Source organism: Tubulanus polymorphus, chromosome 10 (genome assembly GCF_964204645.1).
Source record: "Tubulanus polymorphus chromosome 10, tnTubPoly1.2, whole genome shotgun sequence".
Taxonomy (NCBI): domain Eukaryota; kingdom Metazoa; phylum Nemertea; class Palaeonemertea; order Tubulaniformes; family Tubulanidae; genus Tubulanus; species Tubulanus polymorphus.
Window position 1 is genome coordinate 9,827,614 of NC_134034.1, and position 18,713 is coordinate 9,846,326.

At 40.7% G+C, this 18,713-nt stretch overlaps 1 protein-coding gene across 9 annotated transcripts in view; it reads right to left on the reverse strand.

Moving 5' to 3' along the window:
* Positions 1–596: 596 nt before the first annotated feature.
* Positions 597–18,713, reverse strand: part of LOC141911886 (5'-AMP-activated protein kinase subunit gamma-2-like) — a 72,864-nt gene continuing 54,747 nt past the window's right edge. For 7 of the 9 annotated variants that reach the window (XM_074802971.1, XM_074802968.1, XM_074802969.1 and 4 more), the window contains 13 exons: positions 17,731–17,779; positions 16,979–17,082; positions 16,092–16,173; positions 15,643–15,701; positions 11,996–12,040; positions 10,771–10,816; positions 10,405–10,583; positions 9,456–9,536; positions 9,252–9,374; positions 9,025–9,099; positions 8,629–8,706; positions 8,083–8,176; positions 597–6,521 (listed from right to left, as the gene is read on the reverse strand). In XM_074802971.1, the coding sequence (XP_074659072.1) occupies positions 6,412–6,521; positions 8,083–8,176; positions 8,629–8,706; positions 9,025–9,099; positions 9,252–9,374; positions 9,456–9,536; positions 10,405–10,583; positions 10,771–10,816; positions 11,996–12,040; positions 15,643–15,701; positions 16,092–16,173; positions 16,979–17,082; positions 17,731–17,779 (1,125 nt within the window). In that variant the 3' untranslated portion in view covers positions 597–6,411. The remainder of the gene's footprint in view (positions 6,522–8,082; positions 8,177–8,628; positions 8,707–9,024; positions 9,100–9,251; positions 9,375–9,455; positions 9,537–10,404; positions 10,584–10,770; positions 10,817–11,995; positions 12,041–15,642; positions 15,702–16,091; positions 16,174–16,978; positions 17,083–17,730; positions 17,780–18,713) is intronic. The other 2 variants (XR_012620092.1, XM_074802972.1) reach the window with 2 other exon arrangements.

Sequence of the window (18,713 nt, forward strand, 5' to 3'; positions counted from 1 at the left end):
GAATTAAATTTCATTGAGTGGAAATTTCCCGACTTGATCCACTCGATCTGCCATTCCAATTTCTTCTGAAAGAAGACAGATCTTTCTTTATTCGGCGTTTCGATGGTGTCGGAGGGTATGACACAATTCATGTTGAAATACATTTCGTTCAGTCGTACCTAGTAGTTTTGACCAACAGAGCTAAAATGTACGATTATACTACTCAAATACAGTTAAACAAAGAAATTATAATATTTGCTGTCTGCTATCCTGGCACTTTGCCAGTTTTCAATAGATGGCGGAGCTGAACTTGAATATTTATTTTGGTATAGTCTACCGTATTTAGGCCGTGTTGAGGATTGATTGCTATCATTTTTTTAAATATCGAATCAGGTCGAGTTGGTCAGTCTATCGATATCTTAAAAGATTATGCCTATGGCATTTGGTTGTGTGGGGTGGCTCCGATGACTACTCCGTCACTCAATTGCCGCTGTATGATATTTAGGAGGCCTCCGGTAGAACTTGTTATCCATCCATGCATGCTATTCGCGATTTGCTCTCCATCAAAAGAACTCTTCCTCGGCCAAATTAATACCACAGAAAGACGAAATATAATATAATTTTGAAATTATTTCAATTTTATTCTTCACAACATATTTTACAATACTATGTTCATTTCTCGGCAAAATACTAACAAAATCCAACAAAAGAAAATTCTGGTATCTGGCCAGCACCTGCCACTACAATTTTTTGAAAATTTTTTCAGTTGGCCCACTCGCAAAAAAACATCGTAAAGACTTCCAACGAAACCAAATTTACAAATACTAATTCACTGTACAACGCTCTATTTCACTAATTCTTCATCATCCCTTCTACGAGGGAAAATGATTCCCGTGAGCACATCAATTAATGCAAGTTACTTTCTACAAATCCAACATAAAACTTGTACACACGCAATGACGAGTTGAACTCCAGCAGGCCACCGTTTAAATAAGTGCGCATTACTATGTTAGCATATTATATTTACAAGAACTTGGTCAGGAATAGGTGCCGGGTTATCCTAGATACGTCCGCGGCGCCGATCTCCCGCCAAATTCGAGCCGCATGTCATATGCCAGCAACATTTATCTAATATACATCATAATATATATATATATATATGTATATTCATTATTTATAGGTATTTACAAATATTCATCGTACATATTTATACGGTTAAACAGGTCTCGAGATGATATTTATAATATTTATAACATGAAGTTCATTATCGTAATCATAATTTTAAAGAAGCTTTTTATTTCGAGAAACGTTCGATCGATCTGCCTACGACAAAAGAACCATCCGGAAAATAATTCCGATATTGAAAATAAGTATCATTCAAATTCACGTTAATTCTGAGCATCTCCCCCCCCCGATTAAAGGATGCCGTTAAAGGCAGCGGATCGATTGATTATTGATACCTGCATATTTGTCTAATTAATTCAGGTGAAACCGTTTTGAAATTTATTAGCGTGTGACCTTAGTTGCCGAGTTCGGCTCCGGCCCCTTAAAAAAGACCCCTTTTGATGATTCCTAGCCCGGCAATACTCGAATGATATTTCAACCTATAAAAAAACAAAGCCTTATTTCAAAGAGATTGTCTCTTATTACCCAATGATCGATGAAACATTCCACGATACGGGGTCAATTTTTGACACGCCCCCTAGGGGCAAGTATGCACTTTATGAACAGCCCCCCCCCCATACTGGAAATCAGAGCCGCGATCACGCCAAAACGATTTGCCCGGGACCAGACCCCGAGTCACGCCTAATTTGGGAGAAAAATAACTCGCTCATCACTGAAATGCTATTAAAACAATGCTGCGGCAAGTGAGGAATCACTTCCAGAATCAGTTAGCGATAATTCGACCTGCTCTAAAATTCGGCACGGGCCCGTTCCGAAGATCATTGCCAAATTCGGCCCGCGTCAAACAGGCACGGGCCCATTTGGCACCGGTGTGAACGGCGCGATCGCGGCTTAAACCGATCAAATTAGTTGAAGTAACTAGTTACATCGAAAAAACGGCTCGCGTAACTAGTTACTTAAATAGGGGAGGATATCTGCATTAAAAAACTAAGAGGACATCCGTCCTGCGGATACAAATACAGTATCGCCTGAAATCGGTGAAATTATCATCCCGTTTTTATCCACTTTACACGAGAGAGAATATCGTTTAGAGACCGAAAGTCAATTAACACACTAACGAAACTAACAAACTAATTAACAAAACGTTTGCTTAATTTATACATAAATATTCACTTCCTAACACATGACTATACGATCATTTTTTTACACAGCCTATTATTCCCTACAATACACTACAGCAGAAACCGGCTTAATTCGGGCCGGAAAAATTCTTCCAGTTTACGAGAAATCTTCATTAGAAGTCTTTTTCTCATAGTCAACCCCTGATATACTGCCCTCCGATATACTGCCACCCCCAGGTTTACTCAATGTACATCTCTATACAAATACATAGTAAAACACCCCCGATATAAACCGCCATACTCTCTATACTGCCAAAATCTTTCCGCGCCGATTTGGGCGGTATATCGGGGTTGACGGTACATGGATGAACGAATGGACTGCAAATAATATCCATAAGAGACCAAAATCCGGATTAAGTCTGTCCGGATTAAGTGGGTTTGACTGTATTATCGTCGTTCATCAGTGCTGCTTGCTCGCCACCATCCTGCTGCCCTAAACACAATTTGGACAGAAATTACAATTCACCGGATTTACGGATCAACGCGCCATCTTTTGAGCGAGCTCGCAATTACAGCAGAACGTCGCACTGATACTGAAACAACGGCATCATGCCCTTATCCCGCTGAGTCACCGCTTTTTTTTTTTATAAAAATGATTTCATACTGGATATAATCGACTAACAGGTCGACTGAAGTACGTTATAATGAGTTACGCAGTAGTCAAAGGCCATCTTTCTGCATCATTCAACCAAGCATCGGCGTTAGTTCGATTGAGTTTTCGTCCTTCGATAGTACTTACAAAAACAGACAAGCTCTATGAATCGAAATTTGTGCATTTCAAACATCCAAATGCGCTCCAACCCTCTAGACAAAATGATCTTAGACTGTTTTTAAAGTAAACTAAGTTCAAATGTTTAACCCTTTCAGTGCGTCTACACCGCAATGTAGAAATCGGTGATGAACTTTGCTAGTACACTGCACCATGGTGTATTGATGTTATCAATAGTTTTCATCTCAATTGGACAAGGGAAGCACCTGTCTAACAGTGGAATATTAGTTAACGATACACTGCACTGCGGTGTAAATGCACTGTAGCCACATGCCGGTTATTCAACACACTGGAGTGACATTTTCAAAAATTTAAAATCATCTTCAGCACTTTAGGGTATTAGAAGATGGGTTAGAAGTCGAATCCTTTACAGGGTGGAACTGGGTGCAGTGAGTTGGATTTAGAGTCAAAATTACTTTTTCTTTACAAATGTCTTTAAAACCCAAGAGACAAATCTCAACCAGAGATCTATGCAACTGGCTACAGAATATTTGCGGAATTTCACGTCGTTCTACAGTACACCCTAGTGCGTTCCACTGAAATGGGCGAGTTGCAAAAAACCTTCTACGTCCCTGCCGATCATGCTCGAACTGATTCTTTCTCACGTTGAAATGTTACATTCGCAAATGAAAATTAAAAAAAACAAAAAAAACATAATTTTTTAAAGGTCTGAAAGACATATGTAGATTCGAATATCTATAAAATAATAGCACATTTCATTTCTATTTTTTCAATGCGTTAAGTTTCTTTCAACCGCAACAAAATTCGTTAGTTCAAATATCAATGCCCTTTGAACTGCCTTATCAAAGGCGTCAAATCCTGCAGCTTGGGTTCGGATACTGTGGCTACATTTTTCAAAGCAAGGTTGAAGTCCAAGTTGGTGGTATTTTTAAATGAGCTTGCACCGGTCATAAGTAATTAGATCGGCTATAGAACTAAAATGAACCTAGACTGACCATGTTAAATTGGCTATAGGAATAAAATGAGCTGAGACTGGTCTCAAGTTTTTAGATTGGCTATAGAACCAAAATGAGCCTAGACTGGTGATAAGTTGTTTGATTGACTAAAGAACCAAAATGAGCCTAGACTGGTTTTAAGTTGTAAGATTAGTTATAGAACCAAAATGAGCTGAGACTGGTCTCAAGTTTTTAGATTGGCTATAGAACCAAAATGAGCTTAGACTGGTCTTAAGAGTTGTTAGATTGGCTATAGAACCAAAATGAGCCTAGACTGGTTTTAAGTTGTTAGATTGATTATAGAACCAAAATGAGCTGAGACTGGTTTTGTGTTGTAAGATTGGTTTTAGAACCAAAATGAGCTTAGACTGGTCTTAAGAGATGTTAGATTGGCTATAGAACCAAAATGACCCTAGACTGGTTTTAAGTTGCTATATAAGTTGCTATATCAAATCCAAGTCTTGGCTGCGTGCAACTGGAATCAAGGACTAGCTTTAACTACATTACAGGGGCCAGTTTAGTCGCGGCTACCTGGAACAGTAAGGACTGGTTCATCGACTGAAAAATGTAGCCCTAGTGCGATAACCCGTAAATATATATATATATAAATATATACATACATGAAATGCTACGATCATTATTATTACAAAACAGTTTCAGAGCCCTTTTTTATTTCAATTAGGCCAGTGATTTCTCACAAGCCAATATGAAATTTTGCCCAAGTTTGCCGATTGGGCAAAACCTAACCGCAGCAGACGAACATTATATATTACGCAATATACATAACATAGTACAGCTGAGCACGTTTTTTTTTTCAATGTTATTTCTACATTGCGCATCGGAGTTTTTTTCGTAACAAATTCATTTGCAACTTTCAGCGGGAATACCTTCGCAATATCTTCGAACGTTAAGGCAAGTTTCGATTGAACATATTGCAGTTTGGGAGGAATATAGCAGATCGTGACAATGACCCGTCCCTGCTCCGTCTGGCCTTGAATACGCATACGTGGGAGACGATTTATCGGCATCTCAAAACGTCTGATCAAGTGGAGTGTATTGCATCAATTCGGCATTACTAACTCTCTACCGGCCGCTTCTATCAGGTTTACAGATTACAAACTCTCTACCGGCCGCTTCTATCAGGTTTACAGATTACAAACTCTCTACCGGCCGCTTGTATCAGGTTTACAAATTATGCTATTACGTAATAGATAGAGCGTATTCTGGTCGCGCCAGTAGAGAGTCTGGAATCGGTACAGACCAATCGAAACCTGCCTTACAATCACTCGATTCAGATATCAAACCGTTTATCGGATAGGCACATGTTTCATTACAAGCAATTCAAATCTGCATAATGAAATTAACAACGGGGAAAACTCTATATATACATTTAGGCTGTCGTTGATTTAAATGCTTCAAACAAAATCTAATTAAACCCTGCCCAACGCCTATTTTCCCTGTTTATACTGGCAATCAACAAATTTGTTATAAATATAAAATCTTGTCCTTTTTATTTCATCGACAAATTTTAAAAGACGAAAAAGTTGATATTACGATTTTTCGAACGAAAAAATAATTCGTTTAAGAAAACTTTTCTCGCATTTTTTGTTTGTTTAAAGGGTAGAATCCAAACAACGTTCCGCGACTTAGTCGGTTTGCACAGTAGACCCCGACTTAATCTGGATCAGGATTTCGATCTAATCCGGAGACATTATTTACAGTTACTTTTTCTCCCTCGAACTGCATCAATTTCAACTAGTCCTGTTCCAGATTAAGCGCAGTCTTAGGCAAGATGACCCGGTTTCACGAAAAAGTTAAACTCAAATTTGCGGTTTAGCGACAACCGATGACTTAGCATTTTCAAAATATTTATACAACAATTAAAACTGTTTTTGATCTGCGGTTCCGTTGCTATCGGTTACTTCATACTTTCAGAATATCTACAACAATTTGAAACGGTTTTCAATTTTCCATTTTGTTGCTATCGGTAACTTAATTTCTCCGAAGTAATAACAACAATCGAAACTTTTTTGTTTCCGTTGCTATCGGTTACATCATATTTTCAAAATATCTACAACGATTAAAACCGTTTTCTGTTTTCGGTGCTATCGGTTACTCGGTATTTTCAAAGTATCTACAACAATCGAAATGGTTTTTTTTTTTCAAGGTTTTTTTTTTTCAAGCTCAATCTCTTTCGCGAAACCGGACCGAGCCGATCCCGAATCCTCGGAAGTATCTTCGCAGACGGTTGGAAAACTATAACGCCGCGTAGACAGCGGCGCGCTCTGTCGAACGCGGGTGTCAGCACACGGGTGGCGCCACCGGCCGGTCGCCGTCGTAGCAGCGGCAAAGGTAGCGCAGAATCTCGAGACTCACTCCGCCGGTCTCCGCGGGTCGGCTATCAGGACGTGTTGCTCGTGTCGAGGTCCATCGTTTCGGCGGAACTTCGCGCCGGGTCGAGGAATTTACTCGACGGTGAGGTAGATGATGAGTCATCTTCGTCTTCGTCCACTGAAAACAACGACAAAATCGGTTAAAATTCGAGCGTTAATTCGAATTTTCAAGATTTTGAACTCTCACAGGGTCACTAAACCGCTGAAAAATGCTAACGGTACGAATACAAATATTTCCAGAAATATTTAATCCGAAAGTGAAAGAAATGTTCTAAATATTCGGTAAGGGGTCATTCATTTATTACGTACGCATTAGGGGAGGGGGAGGGGGGTCAGTGCAATTTCGTACTGTAATGCTTAATATATATGAAAAAATGGCCGATTTTGCGTACAGGGGGAGGGGGGTTGAAAAATTCAAATTTTATGCGTACGTAATAAATGAATGATCCCTTAGCAATCATGGATAATAAGACCCTCGAAGACATTGTATGAAAATCTAAAACAACAGCTATTGTCTTTTTCGTTATGTTACGGGTTTAAAGGGGAACTGTAGTGAAAAATTTTTTGTATCTAGATGTGTTAGAAACCTTTATAAATACATTTTCAAAACAGCAGAAAAACATTTCATCCAATACTTTATCCAAAAAAGAGGGTTTTGTAAAGTGACTGGCCACCGCCATTTTCTCCAAGTAGCAGATGCTTTTCTCTCGGCTGTGATGTAGTTGCGGCCCACTTCGATACATGTTACTGCTGCTATTCATAGTGTTTTCATCACTTAAAGTTCATTAACAGTTCTAAACTGCAGCATGATGCCACATCAGCAATTATTTGGATATGTTCACACAGTGAGTGGAAAAATAAATGTAAAGTCCCCACTGGCAGCCCAGCAGGTATATTTTAATCGCAATTTTCAACTGAGATCTTCAATGAGTGTATCTATTTGTGTACACACTGGAGTGTGTGATGGTCCGGGATACGTCATCAATGTTTACATGCCTCGCTTTGGAATTAAAATATGGCGGCTCTCATCTGCCGTAAATTCTGCTGATAACAGTATCAAAATCGTTGTATACAAGTTTATTAGGAAGAATTGGAAGTTTCAACTACCATTATGCTAAACAACAACAGTAGAAATGAATGGCCAATTAAAATTTTTCGACTGCAGTTCCCCTTTAAGAGCTTATTTGAAAAAACTTTGATTATGTGCATTATTTTTTTATCAAGGGGGTTAAACCCTCAGTAACACCGTTCATATTGCTGTTCAATTTAATCAGTAATCAACAGTAAGACCCTCGGTAACATCTTTCATATTTCTGTTCAAATTAATCAGTAATCAACAGTAAAACCCTCAGTTACATCTTTCATATTTCTGTTCAAATTAATCCGTAATCAACAGTAAGACCCTCAGTAACATCTTTCATATTTCTGCTCAAATTAATCAGTAATCAACAGTAAAACCCTCAGTTACATCTTTCATATTTCTGTTCAAATTAATCAGTAATCAACAGTAAGACCCTCAGTAACATCTTTCATATTTCTGCTCAAATTAATCAGTAATCAACAGTAAGACCCTCAGTAACATCTTTCATATTTCTGCTCAAATTAATCAGTAATCAACAGTAAGACCCTCGGTAACGGCTTTCAAAGACGAGCCCGCGGGTCGACGTTGTTTAACTCACATTTCGGATTAAGCACCAGGAAATTCAGAAGATCGGACAGCGATAAAATTCCGACGACTTTTTTCTCATCGTCGACTATCACCAGACGATGTACCTGCAAAATAAAAACACATAAATACATGATCGATAACAATCTTCAACGCGGCTTTGTTTTAGCCGCATTAACTCGTTTGCGACTATAAGTGACGCCAGTCACACGTGATTTATTTTTCGCAACACGACGCGACCATCTCCCCCGGTCTAACCGGGCGGCCACTTATATTTGACTCGCTATTTCCCCGACTATTCCATGACATGCACAATACTATCCCCGCGTCTATATCGTCAAATACGACAGACATTGATGGAAACTGTTTGATCTTATGACGCGCGATCTAGTAATCTCAACAAATTTCCACGACTTTTCCCTGAATTTTAGCTTTTTCGTCAAAATTCCCCGACTATTCCCTGTGGCCCACCGATCAAGGTTTCAACGAAAGTTGCTACCATTTTTTTTCCTTCTAAAGCAACGTGCGTGCAACTCAAGATTTCAGATATTCGACGTACCTCCGCTTTGACTATTCTCTCTAACGTAGCTGCCAATGTTTCCGATAATTTGCAAACTGCCACTCCTTCGAAAGACCCCTAAAAGAAATAATTCGAAACGCGTTCAGCGTCGATGGTCATCATTCCGTTAACACAGCCGCACCTATTAATCGATTCTCATTGTTTTAAACCCATTCGGCGTACCTACGCTTAATATCAAAATTATCTCCAGGGTCCAGTTTCACAAAAAAGTTAAACTAAAATTTTTGGTGTAATTGCCATTGGTTCCTTTATGTTTTCATTGAGGACAACAATTCGAACTTAACCGTTTTAGGCTTAAACTTTTTCGTGAAACCGGGCCCAGCACTTTTAGAAGTTGATTAGTCAGCATTGGAAGGGCGGTTAATTATCACGTACCTCTTTGGAGCGATGTTGTAAGGCCTGTTTAATCGTCACGTCTAAGTTGTTATAAGTCTTTTCAGCAGCTAAATTCTGAAACGGAGTATAAATTCACCGATCAGGAAAAATCATGTTCCAAAAAGTACAAGTTTTGGCAACAGGGGTGGAAATTTTTTCTAAGTTTTAATTAACAATATGAGGACATCGATAAGTCAGCACTGAAAGGGTTTTAACTGATTACTTACAATGGTATCAAATTTTGCATAAATATCGACGACGCGTCCGTGCTCGTCGACTACGGGCAACGCTGAAACTCGCCTCGCGACGAATAAACTTAAAGCCTGGATCAATGGCATATCCGGCGTCGCCTGCAAAACCGTTAAGAGAAATAATTAAACTCTTTCCCGACGAGCAGACAGGGGATGGAATCAATTGCCGTTGAAACTAACCGTGGCGATATTTTCGTATGTTCCTATTCGAAGTTCGCCTAAAGTTTTCTGTAGAAAGTTCGGAAGCGGCAATTCGTGTATCTGCAATGAAAACGAACATTCATCGGTGTTAATCGCCAAATACAGAATGGTGTGCAGTTGGACATTGAGGATATCACTTGTGGCAATTGAGGATCCACCAGGTGTCACTAGTCTGCAGTAGGACATAGAAGATTCCACTTGTGGCAAGTGAGGATCCACCAGGTGTCACTAGTGGACAGTAGGACATAGAAGATTCACCTTGTGGCAAGTGAAGATCCACCAGGTGTCACTAGTCTGCAGTGGGACGTAGAGGAATTAACTTGTGCCAAGTGAGGATCCACCAGGTGTCACTAGTGTACAGTAGGACATAGAAGATTCATCTAGTGGCAAGTGAGGATCCACCAGGTGTCACTAGTCTGCAGTAGGACATAGAAGATTCACCTAGTGGCAAGTGAAGTTCCACCAGATGTCACTAGTCTGCAGTGGGACGTAGAAGAATTCATGTGTCAAGTGAGGATCCACCAGGTGTCACTAGTGGACAGTAGGACATAGAAGATTCACCTTGTGGCAAGTGAAGATCCACCAGGTGTCACTAGTCTGCAGTGGGACGTAGAGGAATTAACTTGTGCCAAGTGAGGATCCACCAGGTATCACTAGTGTACAGTAGGACATAGAAGATTCATCTAGTGGCAAGTGAGGATCCACCAGGTGTCACTAGTCTGCAGTAGGACATAGAAGATTCACCTAGTGGCAAGTGAGGATTCACCAGGTGTCACTAGTCTGCAGTGGGACGTAGAAGAATTCATGTGTCAAGTGAGGATCCACGTGGTGTCAATAGTCTGCAGTAGGACATAGAGGATTCCACTTGTGGCAAGTGAAGATCGAACATCGAAAATCAAGGATGACAGGCATGCTACCGAGTACTTACATAAAGATAAACAAATCTCAGAATTCGTTTGTGCGTCAACACGTAGAGGGCGTTACCGGTCACCGGGTCGATTACGGGCAGACGATGTACTTTACAGTCGATGAGTTTTTTGATGGCGTCGAATAAACAGGCGTCCGGGTGAATGTAAATAAACGGTTTCGAGTGATCCTTTAGAGCATCTGAAAATACAAACAAATAATCTATACAATACAACGCTGGGGTGGCGAAACACCTCACGCAGGGCGGTCACTTTCCACCCATTAACAAACAAAGTTCAACTGCAATCTGCATTTCCGGGAGCGTCTGCTCACGGTAATTCATAATTTCCATAAAACTGCCGCAAATAAAAAGACATCTAAACCTCACCTTTCCACGTAACGATTTTGTGTTCTTCCAATTCTTCCATTTTCACCTAAAAATAGAACGACAGATCGAAATGAAATTTCCGCAACTACAAATATCGAGACGCACAATCAATCACCGCTAAGCATAAACGGTTCCTAATCAATCAATGAATCAACGAATCAAAGAATCAGATCCGGTTATTTTTTCGCGTTCAGAAATTATCAATTTTTCTAATCGAACGGAAAAAAAAATTCAAATGAAACTTCAGCAAAATCAACAAAGCTACAAAAAACCACGACGATATCATGATAGAAGAAACAATAAGAGTCCCGATCAAGCGGAGGAGAGGGTGGGGTGGGGGTTTAACTTCTAAAACTACGAATACTTCGGGCGCAGACTTTTTTTCGGGTTATAATGGGGAACCGCAACACCTACTATCCCACCAGATGGCGTAACGAGCACTCCGTCTTTCGTTGCGAAAATAAGATCCGTCATTGATCAACTTTGATCCGAATTATTAGCTCATCATGAATCCATACGTTATTACAAGATGCACCACCAAAAATCAACATTTGAATTCCTTTTTCTACTCAGTGATTGGTAATAGTTTTTGAAATTATTCATCGATCTAAGAAAAAGGTTCATTTGATTTCAGCTGAAACGTAGACGAAATTGATCACGAAAGATCGAGCAACTACTGGCGACACCTGGCGGATCGCCGATCGCCACCTGAAGTGTTGGTGGCACCTCCTCGCAGTCATTAATCGGTAAACAGTTGTCGGAAATCTATTTCAATCGTAGCTAAGAAGAACGAAACAGCCGAACATGCACAAAAATCATTCACAGGCTACCACACAACGATATTTACCTACTACACAATTTTACCCCGGTTCATCGTTCATCATTCAGACGTGGTTACCACATTCGCAATTCCGTTCTCTTTTCACCGGGGACACGCAGAGGGTGGTATACTAGGGTTCTGATTCTGAACACTTCAAAGAGGGCGCCGGTTGAGCCGATCGCCTCTGGATTAAGCTGATCCGTATTTGACTAGCGGTAATTTCGAGATATTTTTTGCTTAGATTTGACATTTGCTGAGGCATTGATTTCAGGTATCACCCCTTGTAGGGGCGTGGGTTTTGTGCAAGTAAGGGGTGATATACATTCTGGTATTTCAGGGGGGAAACCGCGGTCGAGCTCGGATTGGTGTATGAATCATTGAGATAAAGATGAGAGATGGCCTTACCTGCCAGGGACTGCGTCCGGAGATCGCATCCGTCGTGTCAGACGCCTAAACAAAACACATCGTTAGTGACTAACCGATTGTACGGGGGAAACTACACAGCGAGGATGGGTATGTCGTCTGCTGTGTTACATCGATCCGCTGGTTCTAATAACTGTGTTTAAGCGATAATCTCGCGGGCGGGGTTTGGGGGATCGTGGGTTTCATAAAAACAATCAAATCGATTATTACGATTTAACCCTTTCAGTGCCGACTAATTAAAAGTACTGGAAATAATTTTTAAGTTTTCACAAATTCCATTCCGGTGTGTTGTATAACAGGCATACTACTTGTAGTACTCATTACACCCACTACACCGCCATGCGGCGTATCGTTAGTTACTAATATTGCACTACATTCGACAGGTGCTGCCATCTTTAAATAGAGATAAAGACTGATTACTAATATTATCAATACACCGCGGTGCAATGTACTATTACCGATATTTCATGTTTGATAGGTGCTGCCATCTTTCAATCGAGGTAAAAACTAATTACTAATAACATCGATATACAGTGATGCGATGTTTTAGCGTAGTCCATCACGGATTGTAAACATCGCGTTGCAATGTGCTAGCATAATCCATCACGGATTGTAAACACCGCGTTGCAATGTGCTAGCATAGTCCATCTTTGGTTGGAAAACCGTAGTGCGATGTACTAGTGTAGTCCATCAAAGACCGTTAACATTATAAACACTGCACTGAAAGGTTTAAATTGAACTGAATCCAGTAAAGAAATGGGTCGATTCGAGATGTTCTTTATGAAACCAGGGCCTTGGCGGCTTTTTAAAAATTGACGCCTGGCTATAGTGTCGACCAATGAACTTAATCCGGGCCAGCGTGGGTCGGACTTGCAACTGCGATTCTCTTGACCGTAACCCGCCCATATATTGCCAGTCGACCTGCGCTCGCGTCTCAAGTCCACCATTGTACAACAGCCATTTTGGTTAATGTTGTTGCCCGGTCCAAATTAACCGATCTACGATTCGTAGTTGATTTGTTATAGACGGAATTTTTCCTCAAAACATTGATTCTAGTTTCAACTCCCCGCTAAACCATGTATACACACTACACAATGAACGGCACGACACGTAACAAGGAGGGAGCACCGGAAGGCGATTATAGCTAACTAAACAACATAAGCCGCGATGAAGTTTTTTATTTTTCGGCGTAGTTATTTCGAACCAGCGAACCATATAACGAAGCAGACGCCATGATAACGAACTACAACAACTGCGGTGTATAGGTGGGGGTGATGATTATAGGGGGAGGCTGGTTTCATGGATACGGGCGCGAGGGAGGGAAGGGCAAATTAACCCCCCTGCCCATTAGGAATATATCAAGATTCTTCGAAGATATTCCAACGTAAATTGGTCGAGATATTTTGAAGGTATTTCGATAACTTCAAAACCCGTTCCATGAAACCGTTCCGCCGCCCAGGGGGCAGTTTGTCAACGATCTATCACAATTTCGATTCTAACTTTTTGCAGGAATAACGATCAGTAAACACGGAGCCCGGAGAAATAATGCTTGGATCACCAAAGCCCTGTTAAATCATCGCGTTACCTTGAGGACCAGCTATTTTCAAGAAACAATACTATAACAGGGAATGACAATACCAGCCAGCTATTCCACCAGGTGGCATGGCGAGCACTCAGTCTGACAATGCCGGAATTAGTTCAATTTAAGTTAACTTCGAACTTTTAGATTCCTGAATCAAAACATACTCGGATATAGGCATAGTTTTCATTGATATCTGATTTAAGAGAAAATTTCATTCTATTTCAACTGAAATGTGCAAGAAATTGAACGCCGAAGACCGAGTAACTACTAGCGACACCTGGTGGATCCTCACATGCCACAAGTGGGATCGGGGGTTCCCCAATGTTTTTGTGCAACGGATAATGATCGATAGCTCTTAAAAGACACAAAGTTAAAATCGAAATGGAAAATATAACTCGTCGATATTTCGTTGAAAAATTGCGACGTTTAATACGCGAGTTGGAGCTGGGTTTTTTTTTATTCCTTTTTTTACGAGTGGGTAAAGAAAAGAACGATAAAATAGATGCAGGAAAATTAACAACTACTAAAATTGAACTCAATTAGAAAACAGTGAACAACCGGAACAGAATACTACAGTAGACCGCGTTCACCTCGGAGTAGATCATCGCTCCGGTTATTGCGCGAGCTCCAGAAAAACATGATATTAATTTTCTTACTCCGATTCATTGCGACGACGACGCAAACCGCCGCAAATTCGAATCCCCGGAATTACGCGGTAACGCGCGAGATACCGAGGCAAACGCCGTCTGCCGTATTCATCAAACTCGAACCGAAACCAAATTTTCAAACTCGAACTGAAGTTAACGCAATTAGCTTTTTAACCCTTTCAGTGCTGACTAATCAATACCCTATAGTGCTGGAGATAATTTGAAAATTCTAAAAAATTCCATCCTTGTGTATTGAACAACGGGAATACCACTATAGTGTGTCTACACTGCGGTGCGGTGTACTAGCAAAATCTATCACTGATTTATACACCGCACTGCGGTGTAGACGCGCTGAAAGGGTTAAGTCATTATCAATTTGCGAGTTTTTCACTGGCTTCCTATCATGATTTCGAAGTACGATCTGCCTACACGGGTCACATCTACTCACCATAGATGAATCATAGGAGCGAACGAAATGGAAACTTTCCCAAATTTCAATTAGTTACAAAGATTCCTAATCCCACATTTAGAATATGAGTCTGAAAATTTCCGAGCTAACATTTTTTTCGACGTAAGGTTAGAAATAATTGATACCTCGTTTCTTATTTATGCCGAGCTAGAAAGTTGACCCAGTCGGCCGCCTATCTACCCCGTACATTACCTTTTTTTTTCAAAATCGAGATCAAGCTAACAGTAACAGGCCTGGCAGTTATAGAAATGAACTGACGACAAAAGTGACCCGGAAAAAGGTATCAATTTTTTTAGCCTTACGACTACATCCTTATGGTTGTCTTCAGGAATACTGGTGTGTATTAAGAGTTGAGATGTCAGACAGTAGGCAGATAGCATTCAGCAGTGAGTGTCAGACGTGAAACACAATAGCCGCCATATTTCTACATTATAAGCTGTTGTAGGCTTCGGAAGGAATGGAAACCCGACAGAGCTCACAATGCTGCTCCGTTGCAATATTGTCATCACTATTTGCGCTATAGTTGTTTCCAATTTCAGGAAAAACACAAGATCGCCATTTAAGCAGAGAAATCTAGAGTTTTGAAACATATCAGCTCTGTACTTTCCAACATGGCAGAGCCATCGGGTTCAAATCTCTGCAAGGGAGGAACGTGACCGTCTCATGATGCCAGCAGGTTCAAATCCCCGCGAGGGAGGAACGTGGCATAAACTCATCAGGTTCAAACCCCTGCGTGTTACCCTCGCTCCGAGGGAGGAACAGGGCAGAATCTAACGACGCCATCAGATTCAAACATCTTCTAAGCGGTAGGATGCAACTATCCGATGGCGTTTGGTTTTTGCCCGACGACATTTTCTAATATCTCTTCGTACTCATTCTAAACACCGACATAATTCATCGATACCTACGCGACTGGTGTACGCTCACTTACCAGGGGAGACTTGTAATATTTTTGAAGTATATTGATGAAGTCAGTGATTGTTAGCATGCCTGAAAATCAGAGACAAAAAAAATTCAATTTCACGACAATACCCGTAGGGTATTCGTCATCGATACACAGTCCGAGTCATCTATACCAGCCCCCATCACGATGGATATATTCCCCTTACTACGAATTACCCAAGTTTTCCCCGATTCTTCCGTGTTACGACAAAAACTTCCCTGAGGGAATCTTTTCCTGGTTTTAAAAATGTTATAATTCATTCATTTTTCATTGAATCACGTATTGATAAAGAAACACGCGTAGTCAAAAGCATCATCAAAATTCCCTGAGTTTTCCAGGTTTCTTTATTTTGCAAATATTGTCAAATTCCCAGATTTTTTTTCTAGATTGTTCTGATTCCTAGAGTTTTCCGGGTCAGTGGCGCCACTGATTCTTACCGACGAAGTGTTGACTCGTGCTATCCCAGAGTGGCGCGGCGCGTACGCCGTTATAGACAAGCGCAAAAAATGCTTTTTTAACCTGAAAAAAGACAAAAACGCGATTGAATTATAACCTACACGACAACCGTATATAAATGATCATCACACCGGTTCGAACCTGTTATCCCCATTTACTTATCAATAGCGATGTCAAGCAGGTTGCATGTTACTTCTGGTTAGGGGTGGTTAAGTGGGTAGTATTCACGGTGGGCGCTGTGTCTCGAGACTGCAGGGATATGTTTGAGCGATGTGTCCAGGGCTTCAGAGGTAGTTTCAGCAAATATGTCTAGGACTTTTAGAGGTCCTTTTGGGCTACCGCTTGTGTCCAGGACTTAAGAGGTACTGTTGGGCGATGTGTCCAGGGCTTCAGAGGTAGTTTCAGCGAATATGTCTAGGACTTTATAGGTACTTTTGGGCTACCGCTTGTGTCCAGGACTTTAGAGGTACTTATGGGCAATGTGTCCAGGGCTTCAGAGGTAGTTTCAGCGAATATGTCTAGGACTTTATAGGTACTTTTGGGCTACTGCTTGTGTCCAGGACTTAAGAGGTACTTTTGGGCAATGTGTCCAGGGCTTCAGAGGTACTGGTATTGGGCATCTAGGGTTTTAGACGTTCATGTACTTCGAGGAAATTCATCTGCGGCTTTCGAGGGGCTTAAGTAAGAGGTACTTATGAACAACTAGTCAATGTGCTGGTCTACTGGGGCCGGTTGTGAAGTCATGGCTTAGTCTAAGACTGACTTAGTTCTATAGCTAATCCAATAACATAAGACCACTTTCGGACTGTAGTCACGACTGCGCAACTGGCCGCGGGTGAAATGTACATCTGCCGGTGAAGACACTTACGTTTAGTTGAGTATCGAACACGACAAGTTTTGAACTGGTTGGAATTAAGTCGTAACATTTATGAGCGCGTGTGAACTTCGCGAAGACTTGCTCTAGATTTTCATCTGAAAAAAAGATGAAAAAAAATTCAACGACAAATATTCAGATCAGAAATATTTCCGATGAATTTTTCATAAAAATGTATTTTATGAAGCCTAAACTTCCGAGAGATTTGAATGACTAGACGAATTTTCACTTTTTATCGATCGTTAGATCTTTATGTGCTTCAAATTAACCCTTTCAGTGCTGACTAATTAACTAATTAAAAGCGCTGGAGATAATTTGAAAATTCCACCCTGGTATGTTGAATAACGGGTATACCGCTATAGTGTCTACACCGCAATGCGGTGTATCGTTAGTTACTAATATTTCAGTATGTTTGACAGGTGCTGCCATCTTTTAATACAGATTACAACTAATTAATAATAACATAAATACATTAATACACCGCCATGTGGTGTATTAGGAGTCAATCACTGATTTATACACCGCCACACGGTGTAGACCCGCTAAAAGGCTTAAGAGAAGTTTTCAAGGAATTGAGTAGTATTTGAATGTAGCGATGAACTGAATGGTTAAGATATTCTATTTACCGGTCAAGACCGATTAATATTTTGGATCACTTTCTCTGTAAAATTTGCTTGCGCTACGAAACTTTACAGCTTAAGTTTATAGCCATTCGAGTTAACTGTTGTGCATTCAATTTTAATTACCTAGGTCTTCGATTTCCATATTTTGCATATCTGATTCCAGGCTGCATATCTGAAATAAACGATATAAAGACAACCTTGAAATAACCAACAGGCAAACGAATAAACAATCAATCATTATAGCGCGCTGACTTATTTGGGTCAGGAACGTTTTCAATGCTCGTGGGTATCGAAGACACCTGTTTATAGATATGGGCAATTAAAATCATACGTGCCGCACGAGGAGTTGCGTACCTGCCACGTAAAGAACTGCACCAGATGGTAAGACTTACTACACGTTTTAAGGCAATGAAGGCTCCGGCAATAGAGGATTCTACTTATGACAAGTGAGGGTCCACCAGGTGTCGCCAGTGTGCAGTAGGACATCAATAACTGCGGCAATACAGAAAAGTGGCAAGTGAGGATCCACCAGGTGTCGCCAGTGTGTAGTAGGACATCAATAACTGCGGCAATACAGGATAGTGGCAAGTGAGGATCCACCATGTGTCACCAGTGTGCAGTAGGACATCAATTATTGCAGCCATAGAGGATTCCACCTGTTGCATTGAGGATCAACCAGGTTTCGCTAATTGGGTAGTTGGATATCAACTAATGTCGCAATTAGGGGAGTCCATTTGTGGTATCGGAAAGTGAAGATCCACCAGGTGTCGCCAAGATTCAAGTGCATCAGCAGTGGAAGTTTTCAGCATGGATGTGTAGCGAGGGTCCACCAGGTAGAACTAGGGAACATGAATTGTGGAAATTTCTTCTCACGATTAATATTAAAATCAAAATAGATCCATTAATTTCTCTTACTCAACAAATGACGAATAAAAATCATGCCATATTTGATTGATTATCAATGTAACCGAGTTCGCCTAAAGGGGGGCTTAATCTAGAAATAAAGAACAAACTCCGAGAGTATGTCCTACTACTGTTTGGCACGCCATCTGGTGGCACAATGATAAAACACCGACGCCAGATGAAACCGGACTTGTATCACAATG